General features: G+C 53.4%; 1 protein-coding gene across 1 annotated transcript; it reads right to left on the reverse strand.

Annotated features, from left to right (window-relative positions):
• Nucleotides 1-10,247: 10,247 nt before the first annotated feature.
• Nucleotides 10,248-12,411, reverse strand: TMEM275 (transmembrane protein 275). Its single transcript, XM_027059295.2, has one exon. The coding sequence runs from the start codon at nt 11,994-11,996 to the stop codon at nt 11,466-11,468; it is 531 nt and encodes a 176-aa protein (XP_026915096.1). The 5' UTR covers nt 11,997-12,411; the 3' UTR covers nt 10,248-11,465.
• Nucleotides 12,412-22,124: the final 9,713 nt, after the last annotated feature.

The raw sequence follows: 22,124 nt of genomic DNA on the forward strand, positions 1-22,124 counted from the left end.
CACACACACACTCCCATACACTCACAATTACACACACACCTTTTCTCGCACTCACAACCACATACACACATACCCTCTCTCATGCACCAATGGGACATGCTGGCTTCCGCGTGGGCTGCACAGTCCCAGAGTGTCTGTCTCTCTCCTACTCACGGACACACACCCCCCGCCCCCATACAAGCCCTCAGACCCAAGCCCGTGGTCTGTTGCCTGGATGTTTCATACACACTCGCCCCAGCTCCCAGACACGCATTCTTAGTTTACACTCTAGATGGGTGCCCCTGAACACCCTGAGCGTGGCACCAACCCCCCTCCACACGCGGGCCTCCTTAGCTACGCTGCCAGCTTGCTGTCCAAAGATACTCCGTGACTGCTGCCCCGTGCCCGCTGAAGATACTGCCCGAATGCCCACGTGAGTCCGTCCTTGGCTGCAGCACCCACGTTCCCTGATCCACACACGTCCATCCTCACACACTGTCCTCCCTCTCAGGGCTGCCTTCGTGGACGTGTGGCTTGTGGCCACACAGGGCTCTGGGCTCAAGCCCTATAATGTTCTGATGTTGCCATCTTGAAATCCTTAATTCGTAAACAAGCACCCCGCACTTTCATTTTGCCTTGGACTCCACACATTACATAGCCGGTGTGGCTCCCTCATCACAATCTCCCTCAGTCCAGCCCTTCTGTGGCTTCAGAAACTCGGTCTCTAGAAAGCCCTCAGCTGTTCCCACCTGCCAAAATGCCTCCACTGCCTCTTACATCTGAGGCTTCCCTCTCGGCCCCCTCCCCTCACCAGGCAGCTGAGTGTGATGGATAAGGGAACTACTGAGAGCATCCTGTACTTCCACACCCCTCCTCCTAGTGTGGCCTTGGGGCTCAGTGTCCTCATCTGTAAAGTGGACTCAGGATAACACCTACTTCAGGGATCTTTGTGAGGATTCAATGAGACAGCATCTGTAAAACGCTTAGCCCAGAGCCTGGCATTTAGTAAATGCTCAACAAATGTTTGTTATTATTGCTATCACTACACTATTATAAGTGCTGACAAACAAAATAGACTCAGCCCCCTAGCCCTATATATAATCTAACAGGTAAACTAGAGATTACTTGAGTAATCACACACTTAGAAATGTAAAGCAGCACAGGTGAATGAGAAGCGCAGATCCCTGACCTCATATGAGGCTTACAGGTAATAGGAGAGGCAATCTGAGGCTAGGATCAGGGACCAGTCTGGGGTAGGGCATAGTTCTGTTAGGGGCCAGGGTCAAAGCTCGGTGTGTAGCTGGAATCAGGGATCAATTGAGGCCAGGGGCGGGGCTCAGTCTAGGGCAAATCACAACTCAGAGGTCAGAGTTGGGGCTCAGAATGTGGCCAGAGCAGGGCTCAATTTGGGGTAGGGCTGAGCTAAGTCTGAGACGGGTGCCAAGTCGCTCTCATTGCTAGCATGAACTCACGGTGGGGCCGTTTAATAAACTCTAGGCTTCTCTGGACCTCTGTTTTATCACTGTAAAATGGGGAGATCTCTGCCTACCCCCAGGCCTGTGGGAATTGAGTGAGCTAATAATGGAAGTATGGAAGTGAAGGATTATACTCTGTTGGGCTGCTCATGACTCCAAGCCTGGCCCCCTGGGGCTCTCCTCCCCCCTGCCTGGCCCAGGAGGCCTTGCCATCCTCGTCTATGTCTCCAGCTGCGGGAAACCGCCACCTCAGCCCGGGATCTGTTCCAAGAGGAGTCTGGAGATTTCGCAAAGCCCTTTGAACAACAAAGGCCACAGGAGCGATATTTCCTCCTGGGGGTTGACCGCCCAGTGGCTCCTTTATCTTGGCAACCAGGCTTGGAGAGCCGTTCTTGGAAAGAGCTTGTGTGGGGCGTGTGCGGGTGCATGTGAGTGTGAGCGTGTGTGCACAAAGCCGCTCTTTGTCGCCATCTCCACCTGAGCAGCCTGGCAGACCTGGAAGCCTGGGTCCTTCACAGAGTCACCCCCTCCATCCCCCCGCCTCCATGCAGATGTGCTGGGCGGTCGGGGGTGGGGGAAGGACGCTTTGGTTTCTCCCTTAAGATTCTCTCAGAGGGAGAATTCCAAGAAACAGGAGCTCCATTACCTCAGGAAGAATCCAGATTAGGCTGAAGTGGATGCTTGACAACACGGGAGAGAAGGAAGAGAGTTTCGGTTCTTTTAGAAGGTACAGGATATCCTCAGACCCTGGGGCCTCTCCCTCTGGAGGCAGCACCGACAAATGGCCCGAAATGCTTCCCTCATTCGGGCTCACCTTCAGTCTGCTCTTTGCAAGCCACCTTCAATCTGCCTCTCGGACTGTGGGATATGGGAAAAGTCCCTCTCAGGGTCTTAGTCCTGTTTTTAAGTCAGGCTTGGACTCAAGTACCTTAGACTGGACCGGGTGGACGCTACGATACACAGACAGGGCCCTGAGTAGCTGGAGCTGCAGGAGGAGTCTATCTGCCTGTCTTCTCATCTCCTTCTCCCCCATTCCAGCCACCAGAACCCTGCCAAGCCCAAGGGAATGGACAAGGGTAGGGGTGGCAGCTGGCCCGCTGGAGGAGCAGGCTTAGGGATGGGCTGGAGGTTCTTGCTACAGGTTCTCAGAACAGACATCTGCGGGGATCTCTAGTTCAGTCTCCATTCGGGCAGGGGTCACTAACACCCAGCCCCTGCTCACAAATCTGCAGGGATGGGAAGCTCCTTGCCAGGTCTGACTCTTGTGAAGTTCTTCCTCCTGCTGTGCTGAAACCTGCCACCTCCTCATCAGGCCCCGGTCTGGGGTGGGGGTGGGGGACTGTGCACACAGAGCGTGTCTATTCATCTTGTTCTGGGATGTCCAACCAAATCATGTGGGGCCTCACACACTCACTGTGCCCTTTCCCACCTGCCTTTGCTCCTGCTGATTCCTCCTGGGGAAAGTCTAGTCATTATACAGAACCCACTCACAAACCACCTTCTCCAGGGAGTCTGGCCTGATAACACCAGGGGAGAGGAAGCCCCTTCCCTCTCTTGAACCCGCTTGGCTACTGCGTACAGTTCTTACCCACAAGCAGATGGAACACCCCGGGCAGGACATGGCATGGCCCAAAGCCTGGCTCCGAGTTAGTATTCAACCTGAATACCATTCTTGTCAAGTTGAACTGGAGGAACAGTATGAAGGACAAGCTCTGCCTACAATCTCGGGCACCTGATTCCTGTCTGGCCTTGCTGTGCGGCCTTGAGCAAGCCCTGGCTTTTTCTAGGCCTCTGTTTCCTGTGCAGATGTTGGAGGGTAGTCTATACAGGCTGCCTGCCTGCCTTAGAGAGCCTTGGTTTCTGAATGTCCTGCTTGGTTTTCTTTACTGTGTGATATTCACACCCCACCCCCACCTTCCCCAGTTTCCTCAAGTGTTCCTTCCAGGACCTCTTTTTTTTTTTTTTAATTTTTTTTTTAACGTTTATTTATTTTTAAGACAGAGAGAGACAGAGCATGGACGGGGGAGGGTAAGAGAGAGGGAGACACAGAATCCGAAGCAGGCTCCAGGCTCTGAGCTGTCAGCATAGAGCCCGACGCGGGGCTCAAACTCACGGACCGCGAGATCATGAGCTGAGCCAAAGTCGGCCACTTAACCGACTGAGCCACCCAGGCACCCCTCCAGGACCTCTTTCTATGCTGGGTATGGCCAGTTGTAGGTGCAGACAGGGCTTAGAGGGACTTGTGTAGTAAAGGCCTAGCAGCAGCCTAAGGAAGTAGGTGAAAGTGTCTTCAGGGATGGCACCCACGGATGGGTGAGCACCCTCTCCCTTCTCTTGTCTCACTCATGACATCCTTATGAGATGAAGCTGGCCCTGAGGCAGAGCAATAGCACAGCCCCCTGTCTCTTCTGGAGGCCATGGCTCTGTCCCGGCACAGGCTTTAGCTCCTACCTCTCAGTCCTGAGCACCAATGTCCAGAGTTTAGGGACCACAGCCCAAGCTTTGTCAGGTGGACGGGAGGCACTTCAGTCAGTTAATTTTATTGAGTACCGTCCACAGGCCAGACAGAGCTGGGGTGCTGGGGATACAGTGATGAACAGACTGTCTCAGCTCCAAATGCACTTAGTGCTAGTGGGGAGAGACATAGATAAGCAATGAAACAAATACATCTGGGATGCTAATTAAAGGTTATGAAGAAACTAAAATAGAGAGTGGGGTCAAGGCTCAGTGCATGGCTGGGGTCAGGGTTCAGCCAAGGAGACCGGTGGAATGACCAGACTAAGAGTGAAGCCAGAGATGACTAGACAGGTCCATAGCCAGGTGGACAGCAGGTGAGTAAAGAGGTTGGCCCGGGCCTGGAGGAAGGACTGAAGGCTCCTGGGAGAGAGGGGGTGGTGGTGGGGGGGGGGGTGGGGGAGGTGGGATCTATTAAACTGATGACTCCAGGCCCTAATCCTGTGCCAGGCCTAGGCGGGTAGTTGGGGGGGGGGGGGAGCACCCCTGCTGGGGTGTAATTTCACGCTGAAGGGTCTGATGGGGCGTCCCACGGACTGATCCTTTCTGGATCAGAAAACCCACTTCCCTTTGTCGCATGCAGGGCGATTAATGCCTTAACCCTTTATGGGCTGGCCTGGGGCCAGTCCTGCCCCATCTCACTTCCAGCTCCTTGGGATCTAGTCAGAGCCCTTTGCCTCCAGCCCCAGGAGCTCCTGGACCTGCTCTTACTTGCAGAGAGGGAGAAGTTGTCACTGAGGAAAGCCAGGGGTTGGGTTCCAAAACCAGAAGCTTGAGGTCTAGTCTAATCCACCAGGAAGCCTTCCCACGTGTGCCATGGTGAGGCCCTCACTACCTTCCAGGGGAGCCCCTCCCACTGGCAATAAGCAACAAACCCATAAAGTCCCGAGACCCATCCATGAGGAACGAACACTGGATGCCCCAGTGTCCCCTGAACACTTAAAAGCCATGCCTCTGGTAACACCCCAGGGACGTCCCTGCTCATTTTGTCCAATGGCGGCATTCCAGGCTGGGCAGGCCATCACAGTCAGCCCCAGCCTCTCTGTCCTCCCTTGGCCACGTCCCCTCCCTGCCTTGGTTCAAAGACCCACCAGGAAGTTGTCCTACCTTCTCTGGCCCTTCCCTTCGCTCCTCCCAGTCTAACTTCAAGGCGTCACCGTGCAGCTTCCTGGGGTGGGGGAGGGGCAGGGACCTGCTGGGCCTCCTCTAAGCTCCCTGGGTCTCTAAAACCCCAGCACCATTAAAAGAAAGCCCCTAAATGTTATTTACACTTCGGAGTCTTAAAAACCATTAACAAAAGCCACTTAATTCAATTATCTTCCCGGCTGGCTCAGTTCTCAGCGCTGAGCAAGGGCCTCCCCTTGCCGCCTCCTCCCTCTCCCCGCCCCCCCCCCCCCCACTGTCATTGTGTCGGGCTAATGAGGTAAACTGAAGCGAGCCCTGTCCCCCCTGACAGGTTTATGAGAATTTAATAAAGCGTGGCCGGGACCAAATGAGTTGCCTCAGCCTCCGAGAGCTCATTGTCTTTGGCGTCAGCGTTTTTTGACTAGAGCTGTCCCCTCCCCCCCCCCCCCCCCCCGGGGCTCCTGCCTGGCTTGGTCCCCATTCCTGCCCTCGGTCCCTCCCAAGGTGAGCTGGCCAGTGAGCCTGGTAGAGGCCAGCTTGGCCCTGCAGGGCAAGACACCCAGGCTGTACCCTGAGTAGGGCAGAAACTGAATTGGCCCGTGTGCCTTGGGGACAGGTGTGTGGTCTTCCCAGTCCTCATACACACCAGACCCCAGGAGTGTACGGGGACCTCTGGGACTTCTACTACCCAGCCCACACTGCCCTCACGCTCACGGGCCCCTGCCAACCTGAGGCTGAGGCCTGGCTGGTGCCACCTTGAGCATGATTCACTCTTTCTTGCTTATTTGGAGTGACCAGCCAGAGTGAGGAGGGAAGGGGCATCCAGAGCACAGGGGACACAAGTCCTCAGTCATGGCCTGGTCCGTGGAAGGACACTTTCACATGGAAGGTCACCTTCTCCTCACATTTTCCCTGAAAGGTAACAAGGGGTAGACAATGAGAGGGACTTGCTCAAGGTTCCTAGGGAGTCAGAAGTGCAGATGGAAGAAATTCAGCCTGCAGGCCCCTCAGACATCCAGGCAGGGAGGAAGGCCCCCCACCTGGAGCTCCAAGGGTGTTTGGAGAAGGCCTGGCCGTCCTTCCTCCCTCATGTCCTAGACAGCCTTTCTGTCTGGCCTCTCAGGGGTCTAATGTCCAGGAGTTTCTGGACCATTCAGAGATCCAGAATTCCTTTTCTTTCCCTCAAAAGTATTTCCAGGAGTTATTTCCTTCTGGGACTGAAGCCTGACTCGGTCTGTGACCATGATGAAAATTCAGTCTTTGTCCAGGGTTAGTGTTCAATGTATGGATCAGGGTCAGAGTTCAGGTTGGGACCACAATAAGGGCTTAATGTAGACCCATGATCAAGACTCAGTCTGTGCCCAGGTCAGGGTTTAATTTTTGATAAAGATCAGGGTTTAGTTTATGGACTGAGTTAGAACTCAGTGTAAGATCAGGATCAGGATTCAGTGTAGGGACCAGGCAGTGTCAAGCCTCAGATTATGACCAGGATCATGTTTAGGCCAGGACTCAGTATGGACTGGGGTGAGGTCTCAGTCTAAGATCAAGATAACCAGACTCAGGTCTTACCTGTGACCTTGATAGAGGCTGTCCAGGATCAGGCCTCCCTCTGTAATAAGGTCAGGTTTCGGCGTTGGAGGTGTCAGTAAACTTGGGTGACCCCACCCCCAGTCCTTGTATGCCCGGCTCCTTGCTCCCCCTCCTCCTCAGGGGTTTGCCCTCAGAAGGGGAAAAGGCCAAGTTAATACAGTCTGGCTGGGCTGAGAAGTCTCTATCCCCTGTCATGTGCCTAGAGTGCCCTCTGGTGGCACTCCCTAGCAGTGCCTATTTCCTCAGGCTTCCCCAGTCCATCTGGCCATCTCCTACTTCGGGGAGCCTACCCCTCAGGCACTTCCATCCACACCCATCTAGCCAGCTCTACGTTCCTGCGTCACCCCACCTTCCACAAAGAGGTGGAAAACAGCAAGTCCCACACACGTAAGGGGCTTTTCTCCCTTCCTGCCCAGAGCAGGCATCTTAATAATTCCCTATTACTGGGGACCTGGGGTCTTTGCCGCGTGATAAGATCCACACCTTTTAGTCATCCAACAAATATGTATTGTGTACTTACCTTGTGCCAGGTGAACACCTGAGTGCAGAGCAGTGAACAAGCCGGAAGTGCTAACTTCTTGGAGCTCACATTCCACTCACTTCTCCCCAATCCCCAACTCCCCAAGTCCACAGACCGCCTCAGCAAGGCACTTGCATCAGAAGGTTGGGTGGGATTCAGAACTGGGCAATTCAATGTTCCTTCTCTCTCCTAGATTCAGAGGTTAGACTATTCAGAGGTTAGATTCTGAGTTCTCTGTCTTCATGTCTCAGATGCCTCATCTGGACTCGTGGCTTCCCGACCATCCATATGACAATGGCTTCTAAATCTGCATCCTCTCTTTCCAGAACTCAGGGCTGTGCCTCCAGCAATCACAGGACAGCTCCCCTGGGTTAACAGAATTTTCCTCTTACCACAGCCCTGACTCTTCCTCCACCCTATGCTGAGCTCTCAAATCAAAATTCTAGAAGTTCTTCCTGGAGTCCTCTCTTTCACTCCTCTTGAACTTCCCCAACAGAGAGACCTCCAAAATGGGTATAGAATCTGTCCACTTCCCAGCCACCACTCCAGTCCCAGCACCCCCAGCATATCTCACTGCAATAACCTCCCACTCCACCCCGTTTTCCCTCTTGCCCCTCGACACTCTATTTTCCACACAGAAGGCAGAGCGATCTTTACCATCATAAATCAGACCACGTCACTTCCCTGCTTAAAACCCTCCACCTCACTGAGAGTAAAATCCCAACTCTGCATCCTGGTTTACTAAGCTGTACATGAGCTGAGCAAGATGCCCCCCCTACCCACCCTCCCCAACTTCATCTACAGCCCTTCTTTCTTGGTTGAACACAGAGGTGAAGTTCATTCTCACCTTAGGGCTTTTGCACTGGCCATTTCCTGAGCTTGAAATGTTCTTGCCCTAGACCTTTGCATGACTGACTCTTGTCAGTCAGAGCTCAGCTTAAATGTCACCTCTCAGAGAAGACCTTCCCAGCCACCCGACAAGTCCCTCTGTCACATCTTCTTATGGTGATTTTCTGCACGGCACTTCCGCTAGCTAACATTTTTTGTCTTGTTTACTTAATTCTTTATTGTCTGTCTCCCCCAAGTAGATGTAAGCCCCCCTCCAGAGCTTGTTCACCGCTATATTCCCAGTGCTGGACACATAGTAGGGTTCAGGAATTGTTTATTTTTTTAAGTTTATTTATTTATTTTGAGAGAGACAGAGAAAGCACGAGTGGGGGAGGGCAGAGAGAGAGGGAGAGTGGGGGGGAATCTCAAGCAGGCTTCCACACTGTCAGCGAAGAGCCTGACGTGGGGCTCGAGCCCACGAACTGTGAGATCATGACCTGAGCCGAAACCAAGAGTTAACCACCACTTAACTGACTGAGCCACCCAGACGCCCCTCAGGAATTGTTTAAATCATTAGTAAAAAATGGACCTAAGTGGTTGCCCTCATTTCTTCTGGTGGGAACAGAGGGAGGAGATCCGAGTTCCCAGCACCTTAGTAGGCTCCCTTGTCCCAGGCTATTGGGAGTTCCCTCCGGGAAGTGGGGCTCACCCTGCCAACCCCTGAGCTCCACAGGCCCCAGGAAGCACCCTCCTTTCAGAAGGACCAGCTGTGCCTCCTACACTTGCAGCCCCTGGACTTCTGAGGACAGGCCCTCGTGCCTCCATTCTCAGAGTCTCAGGGGAGGAGTGGGAGGGTCTGGCCCTCATCTCAGCGCCCCTGTGCGGTGTCCCTGCAAGCCAGTCCTGGCCTGAATTCCTCGAGGTCAGGGAGCCCGCTGCTCCTGTGCTGTCAGAGTTGTGTCTTCACTGTCCACAGACTGGCCCCCTGAGCCTGCCTGAGAGGAGCCTGCAGACGGTGGGGACAGAGCCATCATCCAGCCTCTGTGTCAGAGAGTGAGGTGTTCCTGGGCCTTGCTGGCCCTTCAGTGGTCTACTGCCCTAGAAGGGCCTGAAGGAGTGTGAGGGGAGGAGCCCCCACCCACAGTAGGAGGCCCAGGAAAGATACAGGGAGTGGGGGAGTGGTTTCTAGGGCTGGCTGTTTGGGAAGTGGGCCCTGGGGTACGGGGAATATCTCCTAATGTACCTGTGGAGAGGGAGGGGACACAGAAGGGACAAAGGATGCCCTTTGGCTAGGGGAGGCAATGGAAGGGAGACTTCAGCGAGCCAATGTTTCCCCCTGGTGCCCCCCCTCCCCAATTCAATTCACTCACACCATGCATTTGTGGCACTGAGCCCTTATCACATGCTCACTCTTCCTCCCACCCTCCCAGACAGGACCTGGAAGTCTTTGGCAGGGAGAAGAGGAAGGTCTGGTGGTGTAATTCTAGGCCTCTGCCAGCAGGTGGGAGAGAGATTGGGGCTGGGCCTACCATTCCAGGCTAGAATCTGGGGGGCCTCGTCCTAAAGAGGGTGGTCCAGACCACACCCCAAGGCAGCATCAGCGGTGGCCCCTCTCACCTCCTGCTCTACCAAGGCAGCAGCAGGTGGCGTCTGAGGCTGCAGACCAGTGATCCAGAAGTGAAACCTGGGAAGGCGGTCTTTCTTGCATGTGCATGCTCAAGCGTGTCCACACACACACACACACACACACACACAGAGTGGGGGGTGGGGAAGTGTTCTGAGAAGAGGTCATCAGCTCCAGGGGCTGGATGCTTCAAAGGTTAGGGCCCATTGATCCATGTGAATTAATAGAAATGACCTGCTTGCACCTACGCAGACAGATTCACTTTTCTCCAGGTCAGTGGTGGGGGAGACAGCAGGAGAGGCAGAGGCAGAAAGGGAGTCAGGGGAAGGGAAGAGTCAGAGGGGGAAGAGGCAGAGAGGGGGTCAGCCCTTCCCAGGGCTGGGGGGAAATCCCAGACCAGGGAAGAAGAGCAGTAGAGTCCACCCTGGGAAGAAAAAGGGAGGCTGCTGAAGCCCAAGGTCGATGGGCAGGAAGTTACAGCCAGCAAGGGGTGTGCCACCATCTCTGGGCACAGCTTTCCTGTGTCTCTGCAGTGAGGAGGGGCTGGCCCAGGGTTGCGGGATCCTCCCCCCCCCCCCCCCCCCCCCCCGGCCTCAGCTCCCTTGCTTCTCTTGTGAGGCGGCCTCCATCCCTCTACCAGATGCCCTCACTCACTGGGCAGAATGCAGGCATGTCAGGGGAAAGGTGTAGGCTTTGACCAGCCCCGGGGAGTGCTTCTCTCATCCTTCTCACTGGGTGACTCACTCCTTAACCACCACCACACACACCCACACACACTCTCACATTCGTGTATGACGTTAGATACTGTCACCCAAATACTCCCACACTTCCCATCTCTTACGCGTAGCCAGGCAACCCCATGCACAGACACATTGATTCACCCCGCTCCCAATCTCACACACTTGTTCCCACGATGATCGGTCACACACTCCTCTCCCCTGGGGTCCCCTTCCAGGTCTCCAAGAGGGGCCGGTGCTAGGAAGATGAGGCACTTGGCTAGGAGGACCCCAGAATCAAGGGTGCTCAGCCAGAAGCTCCACAGGCAGCCTCTCACCCCGGGCTGCACCATCACAGAGGACTGGACTCTAGAGGTGCTTTACTGAGGAGAGAGGCTCATCGGGAATGCAGTGGGGATCACACTGAGGCCTTCCTGGTTGGAGGAGCCCCCTCACCATTCATCCCTGTATGCTTCAGCCTCAACTCCCCCAGATCTGATCTACCAGTCAGTGGAGTACTCAACCCAGCCCTACCTTAGGAGACTATCCTGGCTCAAATCAGGACCTCCTCACACCCCCTTAATCCCAAAAGATCATGTTGGGGTAGAGACAAGGAGAGCAGAAGGAGAAGTGGGAGCTGGTGGCCTTTCACCGTGCGCAGGGCATTCCTCCCTGCCCCTGCTTCCTCCCACCCCTTGGGCTCAGGGGCCTTGCTGGTAGTTAGTCCCTCTCAGAGCAGCTCTGTTCACAGTGCCCGCGTGCCATGGGTGGTGGTGGTAGGGATCGAAGGTCCAGGGGCCCCGTTGCTTCAAGTCTAGGGGGTGAGGTAAAGTAGGGCCCAGCAGACCCCACTTAATGGGCCAAGGCACAGCTCCCTCCTTTGGCGAGTGTGCCTCTTCACCGTCACATTCTCCCCTCCAGACGTTCCAGAGATGGGACAGATGAGGCCTCCTGTGCCCAGCACCCGACCCATATGGATTTTTTTTTCTTTTTCCTTTTCCTTCTTCTCCTTCCTCTCTCCCACTCCTCTTTTTTCTTAAGTGGCACCGAACGAAGGGAGCCCGACGGGGAGTCAGGGCCCGGCACCGGGTCCGCTAGGGGGCGACGCGCTCCCGGGGCAGGTTGAGCTGGACCCCTTCGGTGCGCGGCGCATAGGCCGCCGCGGGCGCGGGGGCGTCCAGGGCGAAGGGGCCGGGGCTGGAGCGGCTCGAAGACGCGGCCGAGGCGGCAGGGCTGAGCTGCACGGCCGTGGTGTCCTGCGCCGTGCGCTCGCTGCTCTCCATCTCCAGCGCCACCGGCCCGCCGCCGCCGCCGCCGCCCCGGCCCGGGCCCGAGGCCGCCGCCGAGCGCGCGCGGGGCGCGGGGCCCCGGCGGCTACACGCGCAGCAGGCCGCGAAGCAGACGAGCGCCAGCGCCAGCAGCGCCGGCCCCACGACGAGCGGCGCGTTGCTCCGGGGTGGGAAGGAGGCGAAGGCGCCCACCAGCGTCACGTTCACGCCCGCCAGCAGCACGCACAGGCCGCAGGCGCAGAACAGCGCCGGCGACGGCAGCCCGGGCAGCCGACCCCGAGCGCGGCCCGCGAGCGCCTGGGCCGGGGCACCTCGGCTCTTCTCTGGGGGCGGCATGGGCCTGGGGACGCCGGGCACGCATCAGGCTCCGTCCTGCCGCCGGCCCGGCCAGGCCCACCTGGCGAGCTCACGGGAGTCCTGTGGGCACAGAGCGGGAGGGAGGGTCAGCGGGGTACCTCGGTTTCCAGAACTCTCAGCTCTGGGGCGACACTCAGTGCCTGGGAGTGCCGCGGTTATCTTGGCCAGCCCCCTGCTTCTGCCTCCGGGGAGCAGAACCCATCCTGTATGGGAATTGGCCCTGGGCTCTCTGGTGGCTAATCTTACCATCCTCCCTCCAGTCCTTCAGACAGATGCAATCCCTCCACCTCCTCTACTCCAGGAAGCCTTCCTGCATTAATTAAATTAAGCGAGTGAAAGGTTGTAAAGTGCCCAGCGTGTGCCTAGGTGCTCATAAAATGACAATCATGATCAGTAGTCCTAATTAGAGGGCAGATGGCGGCTCTTGGGATTTAGACAACTTCTAACACCTTGCAAGTGGAAGCAGCCTTAGAAACCATCTGCTCAAGCCCTTCCTTGTCTAGATAAGGAAACTGAAGCCCAGAGAGCTCTAGCAATTTACCCAAGATCCAGGACCAGGATCTAATGACCTGCCACCTGGCCTGGGTGTCCCCACCCTAGGCTCTGGTAGGCACAGCAGTGACATTAACTTTCCTGAACATCAGATGAGGCCCTGGAGTGAGTGACCACGTGAGAATAAGGAGCTCCTGATGTTTCAGATGGCCAGTGAGAAGGGACAGTCTACATGGGCTGGAGCAGACCCAAGTAGACCGAGCAGATTCCAACCCTGTCCCCGTCCCACCCCCAGGACTCTACTATTAAACCTGGACTTGAAAGCCTAATCACTGGTTGCTGGAATGCCTTTCTAGTATTCTCTAATTGTCTCTGGTTCTGGGATCTATCACTGGCTTCTAGAATTCTGGGAATACATGCAGAAGCAAAGGTAATGAAATTAGAGTCTGGAGCTTTAGGACTTCTATTTGAGAATTCTGTTCTATAACATGAAATCACAGGTATAAAGGTCCTCAAAGGATGAGATCATGGCTATGGAACTGTGTTAGGATTGTGAAAAAATGTCAGAATAGGCTCTGAATGGGGATGAGAGGGAGTCATGGGGGTAGTGGTACCGCAGGCGGGAGCAGAGCATGCAGGTTGAGTAACTGAGCGTGATTGAGTGGCCTCTCTGTGCTTCAGTGTTAACACCTGTAGTGTGGAGTCAGTGATAGAACCTACCTCATAGGGTGTAGTGATTGTTAAATGCTTTAAGCTAAATCGGGTGCTTTGAACAGTGCTTGGGAGGACAGTGAGAATTCAATAACTCAGCCATGTTGTCACGGTGGTGGCTGCTAGAGAAGGGTATCTATAAGGTCTCAGATCTGGGAGGTGGGGTGTGTCAGTTTGGAAACAGAACAGTTCATCTATCCCTCAGGTGGGACTGCCTTGGGACTGAGCCCAGAGTTGTCCTTCCTGAGTCTGCAAAGCCTGCACACTGTGGGGTTGGAGAGAATGTGATGACTGGGTGAGTGAAAGCGAGGGCTAGTGTGGGAGAGGGGCAGCACAGTCCTCGCTCGACACAGGCTGGAATCAGCCTGGCCCAAGCATGTCAGAGGGCCAGGAGGGCCACCTCTGCTTCTTGCCCAGATCTGATCACTTCAGGGCTCCCTCCCCTGGCACCACGGGGAGAGGTAGAAGTTCTACTGGGACTCTGGCCAGAAGCACCTTGCTGACTCAGCCAGCTGACCCAGAGCCAGAAATCCCCAAATCCTGGCCAAGCAAGCACTTGCTGACCTTTCAGAGGACTCACAAACCACAGATTCCTCAGGAAGCTCCACACTGCATGAACCATCTGCTCCCTTTAACCTGCAGCCTTTGGCTCTGCCAGGCAGAAATAGCAACCACTGGAGGATACACTTCAACAGTTGGCAAAGCATGTTCACAGCCATGACATCACGGAATCCCTACAAGCGCTTGATACTTATCAACAGTATCAACACATTTTACAACTGACGCAACCGAGGCTCAGGGAGGGAAGCGGATCTGGGCTCTTGTGGCTGGAGTAGAAGGAAGACCAGACATTCTGGGACCAGAGTCAGAGAATACATACATAATCTGGTGCACACCATATGTGATCTTGCTTCATTTTAAAGAGAAGGATTTGATCTCCTCAGGGTTGATGTGGACGTGAATCCTAACAGCCTCTTCCTGTTGTCCTCAGGAGGGGCTGTGAGATTCTCCAATTTTCCCCCTTCTCAAGTCCCTCCCCCACATTCTCAATATCCAGTATTATCTGAATGAGATAGGTGCCCCCCCCCCCTCCCCTGTGGGGAAGTCTCCGTCTGAGGCTGAGGTGGAGTCTGGTCCTTCACCTCACCTCACACAGATTCTTGAAAGGCAACATTGGACAAGGGTTGGGGAGGCCCTGGAGGGTCCAGCTCTTTTTTCTTTTCCCTTCTAGGGAAGATTCTTTGGGTTTCGGTTTTACCATGATGTGCCTAGGTGTGATTTCCTCTGTATTTATCTTTCTTGTACTTCCTCGTGCTTCTACAACCTGTGGCTTGATTTTCCCCACAGTTTTGGAAATTTTTCAGGCATTATCTTTTTCCTCATTCTCTTTCTTCTCTCCTGGAACCTGAATTGTGCATATGTTCAACCATATGACGTTGTCCCACACGTCTCTTACACTCTGTTCTCTATTTTCTTTCTTTCTTTTTTTAACATTTATTCATCTTTGAGAGACAGAGAGAGAGCACAAGCGGGGGAGGGGCAGAGAGAGAGGGAAACACTGAATCCGAAGCAGGCTCCAGGCTCTGAGCTGTCAGCACAGAGCCTGATTCGGGTTTCGGCCTCAGGAACCGTGAGATCATGACCTGAGCCGAAGTTGGACACTTAACTAACTGAGCCACCCAGGCGCCCCTCTGTTCTGTTATTTTCTAGCCTTTTTTTCCTCTTTCTGTGTTTCTATCTGGATGCTTTCTTAAAATTGATTTGTCATCCAACTCACTAATCCTCTCTTTACCTGTGTCTTCTTTGCTCTAAAATCCAACCACTCAGTTCTTAATTTCAATTGTTACACTGTTTCAGTTCTAGAATTTCCACTTGATTCTTTTTCATAGCTTCCAGTATTCTACTGACAGAATCCCTCTTATCTAGTTTCTTGAACAGATTAAGCCCTTTAAAGTTCTTGTCTGAAGACTCCAACATCTGGGTTGCCTATTTCTATTGTCTAATTGCCCTTGGCTTTTGGTCATTTAGTCTAATCTCCTGGAAGGCTAGAGAAGTTATTGAATGCCCAACATTGTGCATGAAAAATCGTAGAGATAGCATGAGGTTCCAGATGATGTTACCTTCGTCCAGAGATTTACTTTTGTTTCTGACAGGCAGCTTAAGGGATAGGCCACCTTAACCCAATCTGGGATTGCACTGACTGGGAGCCGTGTTTCAGTCTTCCTGAGTCTGGCCTGTATTCGTTTAACCATTACTCTCAGAGAATAGGCTGTTGGGCCCCCTAACCAAAAGCTAAAGGTTTTAACAAGGTTCTCCCCTCTTTAAGCCTTGAATTCCAATGTCGACTTCCTAATTTATGGCCACTGTCTCCTACACACTGGAAAAAATTCCTTAAGGGAAAAATGAACCAAATATTACTTCTCTCCAAGATCTTGGCCCCTCAAGTCCTTACTGTCTTCATACCTCTCCCATGCCTTTGAACAGATTTCTTAAATTTAATCCCGCCTTTTAGTTATCCTCAGTGCGTAAGTTGGTCTGATACAAGCTAGTCTATCCAGAAACAGGTCTAGATGGGAATCTGAAATCAGCACTAATTTAGCTAAGTAGGTTGTGCTATGTTGAACATTTTGCAATAATATCTAATTTAGTTTTTACAACATGAGATTAAGTATTGCTGTTATATCCCCATTTTATAGATGAGGATACTGAAGCACAAAAAGATTAACTAAGTTCACCCCAAGATCTCTGAGGGGCCGTGGTGGTGCCAGGACTTGAAACCTGGTGTCCGGACCCTGCAGCCTGAGTTCTCAATCAAGCTAGTCTAGTGCTAGGTTTGCTAAATGCTTGTTGAATGACTGGAACACAGGGCATGGACTCTCCTCGGGCCCTGTAGCTAAGCTCCTGTAATCAGCACTTACACTGCTCCAAAGTCAACAATAGAGGAGGGGGCTGGTGTGTTTTGTGCATCTCTCGAGAAAAGTAAACTCACTTTTCTCCTTCTGTTGCTTAGCACACTCAGCGCAACAAAAGCACTAGCGGGGGACTGAGCTTCCAAGTGCCAATTGTCAATGAATGATTATTTGCTTCTGGGATGCAGAGCTGACTCTGAAAGACAAAACTACCCCCAGAGTCTCCACCCCAGGCAGAGAAAGGGCTAAGGGTTGATAGGTGTCTCCAGCCTGGTTAACTGGGATCCAGGGTGCAAAGGGGTGGGATGTTGAGGTTCCTCAGCTATTGCAATTCAGTTTGTGTCACCATTTCCATCTGACTGACTGTGGCCCTCCAGCTGGGGCTGCTGCAATGTTGGATGCTATTTTGTGGTGGGTGCTCTGACTAACTCTATTGTGTGGTGTCACTGGTGCCATTCACTAAATCTTTTTTGTTCTCCCCCCTCTGAACACATGTTAAAATTGGACTTAGTGGCCAATTTGTGATTAGGTGGGGCCATGTGAGTAGTTCTGGCCAATGAACGGCACCATGCATCACTTCTAGGCTCCATTGCTTCCGGATTATTTAATTTCAGAAGCAGGAACCTTTGGGATGATGCTATCACATTCCCAAATCCTTTAAGCCCTCTCCACTTTGATCTCATTGCCTGAACAGGAGGGAAGGCCATTGCTCTGAATCTTGAGTTGTTAGGATTGGAACAGACCTTCTCTTTAGTGAGCACTCCAATCTGCTGACCTGGTAGAAATCACCATTTCTGGTAGATTTCACCATAGAAATCATTCATCTATGGATGGGAGAAACTGAAGCTTGGAATGGAAAACGTCATGGAGGGTGTCTGTGGCCAAGCCAGACCAGAACCAAGCCCAAACCAAAAAAAATATATTTTATATACATATATTTATAATATACATACTATACATATATAATATATATGCTATACATATATAATATATATACTATACATATATATGCTATACATATATAATATGTATTATATATAATATACACATATATATTATATATATAATATACATTTATAATATATAATATACATATATATTATAGTTATATAATATACACATATAATATATAATATACATATATATTATATAGCTATATAATATATAATATATATTCTATATAATGACATAATGGGGTGCCTGAGTGGCTCAGCTGGTTGAGCGTTAAACTCTGAATTTTGGCTCAGGTCATGATCCTGGGGTCATGGGATTGAGCCCCTCTGCCTCTCCCCTGTTTGTGTGCATGCTTTCTCTCTCTCTCTCTCTCTCTCTCTCTCTATATATATATATATATATATAAAACATATTATATATTATTTATAATGTAAAACATATAATATGAAACATATATAATATAGGTAAGTTATATATATATATATATATATATATATATATATATATATATATATTACTTATTACTATCCAGCTAATCATCAGCAATCCTGGGGCCAAAGGAGGGTGGTCCTCAGTAGGAGGAGGCAAGAGCTCCTGGAAAGAGGGTCTCTGCCTGAAGCCCCTTCAGGTCAGCTGGCCACCCCCACCCCTGGGTCAATCCACAAATCTGGGATGTCTGTTATACAAGAGCAGTGGCTTGACCAGGGGCAGCTGCCAGGCCTCCTGGTCCCGGGTTTCTGCTCCAAGGGCTCAAGAGCCTCTGGGTGAAGGGGTTGAGGCTTTAGTCCAGGCGTTAGTCACTAGTCCCAGCCCCTGTCCTCCAGGTGGGATTGAGTCCCTTATTTACCCAGCTTGGCTCTTTACCCTTCACTGTGAACCCCTCTGTTCCCCTTAATCTTAGCCCTTCTATTCTCCCTCAGTCCGTGAAGGTCTGGGCCAACTCTCAGGCCCCCAACACTTCTAGCATGCTCTCTATCCCTAACCCTCTCCCTATCCTCAGGGAACCTCCCACACCACAATTACTCAGTGCTGGCTTATTCACTACCCTGGAAGCTCTCAGCTTCTGCCAGCTGAATTCTGCCTCCCCAGACAGAGCCGAAAGAGCTGCTACCACCCCCACCCCAGTCCATCCCACAGGCCACCCTTGGCCCCTCATAGATTCCCCAAGCTTGAGGATGAAGGCTTGAAACAAGGATGAGGAAACAAGGCTTGAGGATGAAGTCTGAAAGTGTGACTCCCAGTTCCTGTGTCTGACTCCTGGGCCCCATTATCCTAGTCTCTGAGTGGATGTGTACATGCGCGCGTGCGCGTGCACACACACACACACACACACACACAAACCCCACATGCACACTCAATGATCAGACATACCCAGAAATACAAATACAGATGTAATATACTCTGAAAGCTGCAAACAGCGGCCAACACATAGACACTCTCTAAGGTGCCTGCCTATACAGTGGAAATGAGCTGCTTCCCAGTAGATGGGCTCTGGAGAATTCTCTTTGCCTGGGAGCATGGGGGGTGGGTAATTTGGTGATAAGGAGAGCTGGGGCCTATGGGAGGGGTGATGGGAGTTCCATTCTAGCTGCTCTGATGGCACCCTCCCCTTTACAGGGGGTTCCCATGCCTGAAACAGGCGAGTACTTGAAGCTCCCCTCACTGAGGCTCAGATTTGCCATTGGGAAAGTGGGAGTTTGGTCTAGATGATCTTTGCCGGCCCAGCAGGCTCTGGCTTCTTGCACAGCTGAGGGTCCCCAGGCACACAGGACTCTGCAGCAATCACAGCTCTGTGGTTATCAAACCAAGTTTGCATCCAGGCAGGCCAGACTTGGATCTCCAGCCTCAGTCTGGGCCTGTGCCTCCACTCCATGCAACTCAGCTGCCTGGAACTAGCGGGAGGGGTGGCGGAAGGGGGTACTAAAGACTCCCTGGTGTGGACGTGCCCTTCCTGCCCTCCAGTCTGAGTCCCAGCACTGAGAGGCGTCAGCATCCTCAGCACAACCGCCCTACCCTGTGCCCTCCTACTTGGTTGGCTCCTCATCTCCAGTGCCCAGTTCCCCCATTCCACCCCAGTGACCATTTCCCTCACCAACTCTGGCCCTCATCACCCCTGTCATCACCACGAGCCTCCTACTCTCCACCATAACCTCACTGCTACCACTATAGAAACACTGGTACAGCACCTACTATGTGCCAAACACTCTTTCAAGCCCTTTATATATGTTATATATCATCTCATTTAAGCCCCGTGACAACTCTATAGGCAGATGCTTTTGCCATCTCTGTTTTCAGATGGGGACACAGAGGCTCAGAGAGGTTGCACTGCTTGTCATAGACATGGTGACAATATGTGGCCGATCTGGGATTCACACCTAGGCAGTGTGTCTTCTAAACCTGTGCTCTTCACTGTGACTCTGTACTGTCTCTTGCTGTGACTGTTCTCTGATCTAGTGCAGGCCTGGAACTATCAGCATTTTCTCCATGAGCCTTTAATCTCCACTTCCTTTTCTGCACATTACGTCACTTCAGTTACTCCCCTGCAATTTACCTTGTCCTGCAGCCTCACCTGTTCCTTTGTCCTTCTGCCAGAGCTGCCTAGCAAAGTCTTGACCCTGCATCAATCAGGCTTTCTGCTTCCTCCAAGTCTGTGCCCAAACAGTTAAGCCACACAAGTGAAAAGAAAATCACCAGCTGGCACGTCTCTGGCATCGCTCAGGCCCTCAAGGCTGTTGGGGAACCTCCCCCTTCCCAACCGGTGTTCATCAGCCTCCCTCACTGTGACTGCACCTCCTCCTGGATGCATTCACGCCTCTCCTGTCCTAAAACAAAATCAGACCCTCCTTCCACCCCACCTCTGCCTCCATATCACACTCTATTCCTTTCTTCAAAGTGTTTCCTCTTGGAAACAGTCTCCTTAAACTTCATTTTCTCCCACAAAGCCCGGACTCCCAGCCAGAAACCCGGGCTTCATCCTCGCTCTTCCTTCTCCCTCAGGCTTTCCACCGCACTTTCCCAACCCAATCCATCACCAGGCCCTGCAGATTCTTCCCTCTGAGTGTCTCTAGAACCCATCCCTTCCTTTTCAGTCTCACCGCTGCCCCACCATCCCCCTCCCTCCATGTCTCCCTAGTGGCTACATCTCTCCTGGGCTCCCCACTGCTGCCATCCTGGCTGGCTTGCTCCAGGCCGCCCCCTTGATTTTGCTCAAGTGGAGCTGAACTCACCACGTGTGGCCAGGTGAACACGCTGCTTCCTGTGCCTGAAACATGGTCTGCTTTCCCTTCAACTGGCTAAGTCCAGCTCAACCCTCAGAGTGCAGCCGGGACATCACTTCCCTCAGAAAACCTTCCTTAACTCCCCAAATCAGCAGGGCCAGATCAGGTGTCCAGGTCTGCATCCTCCAACTTTCTTCCTGGAGGACAAGCATTATACTCATCTTGTTTGCTGCTAGTCCCCAGTGAAGCGCCTGACTGTCCCCAGGTGCCCAGGGAATATTGGTTAAACAAACGGTGAAGACAGAGGTTGGTCACAGAGGTCTCCTGGCTTCACCTGTGTCCTGGTTTTGAAGTGACTCTATGCCCACTTCTCTATGCTGACTTCCTGTTCACTTTGGGCCTTGGGAACAATGGCGGTCAGCTGGGCGAGGGCTGGAGGTGGGTCCTAGGGCAAATTCCCACGGAGTTATAGAGCAGGGAGAGATCAGGGTCAGGCAGAGGGGGCCCAATGCAGTCACCCCATGCTGCATGTGCCCTTCTCCTGTTTTCCTCTCTTTCTCATCTTTTCTGGGAAGTCTGTCCCAGGCTACAGGTCCCTGACCCCTTGTCTGGGCACTACTCCATTCTGCTGGGGTTTCGGGCTGGATGGAGCATCGCCTCCATTCCCTAAAGCCTCCCCTCCTGGCCGCCCTCTCCCGCCGGTCTCATCCCCTTGACCCCCGCCCCCTCCTCAACCGCCCCCAACTCGTGGTGCTTTCACTTGCCTGGGCCGGTCGGTGGTCGTGGTCGGACGCTTCTCTGAGCACCCCGGGCTAGCAGGAGGGGCCGGGGGGCACGGAGGGTGGGGGTGGGGAGCGCAGCCCCCAGGCAGGCCCCGCCCCTCGCGGCGGCGAGCCGGGAGGTGCGGCGGCGGGTTCGGGGCGCCCCTCGCGCAGCGTCGCAGCCGCCGCTGGGCCCCTGGGCTCCCGGGTGGAGCGGCGTTCTCACGGAGCGTCCTCCTGTCTTCCTCTCCGCACCGCCCCTCTCCCCTTTCCTCCTCTACGTTCCGCGGCTTCTAGCACCTTGCCCTGGGCTCCCAGCACCCACACGGTTTCCAGCCCGGACTTTCGGGGCCGGACGCAGACGTTGCCACTCACTCTGGAGCGAGGGACGTAGGTGGCGCGGGTTCCGTCTGCAGCCCCTGACGGATTCCCCACCTTCCCTGGAGGGAACGGGGGTGGGGCTGTGGGGGCAGGGAGACTTCTCTCGGGAAGGGGCTTGCCTTCAGCCACCCTTCCCAGAACACCGCCCACCAATCCCGCGCTCGAGAACGGGGTGTGGCCACGAGCCCCTTGTAGGAGGACACACGTGTCCCACTGGGATCTGTAAGAGGGCCAGTGAGGGGCGAAGGATGGAGAGGGAGGACTGGGTGGGAGACTGAGATGCTGATTTCCAGAACCTGGAGTTCAGCTGGAAGAGCATCTCCTCCAACCTCTGTCTTCATTCATTTGCTCATCCATTCATAAACCCTCTGCGATGTGAACCACGTGCCAGGCAACCTTCCTCCTGACAGTGGCCCTGGGAAGGCGGCGCTACACTCATTCTCTGGCTGATGAGGAAACTGAGGCGCAAAGCCCCACAGCCTCTTGCCCAGAACTCCGGCCCCCGGACTTGTGGACGCAGAGGTGGGATGTGAGTCACCCCCAGACTCCAGCCCCAGACTCCAGCCCCAGCCTGGTCAGTCCTCCAGGTTGGCCAGCAGGGCTGTAACTTCCAAGGGGCTGCCTGGACCAAGCACTCCCCACTTCAGTGAGTTCTCTGACCCATGGTGGACTTTCCCTCCA

This window comes from Acinonyx jubatus, chromosome C1 (assembly GCF_027475565.1).
Source record: "Acinonyx jubatus isolate Ajub_Pintada_27869175 chromosome C1, VMU_Ajub_asm_v1.0, whole genome shotgun sequence".
Taxonomy (NCBI): Eukaryota; Metazoa; Chordata; class Mammalia; order Carnivora; family Felidae; genus Acinonyx; species Acinonyx jubatus.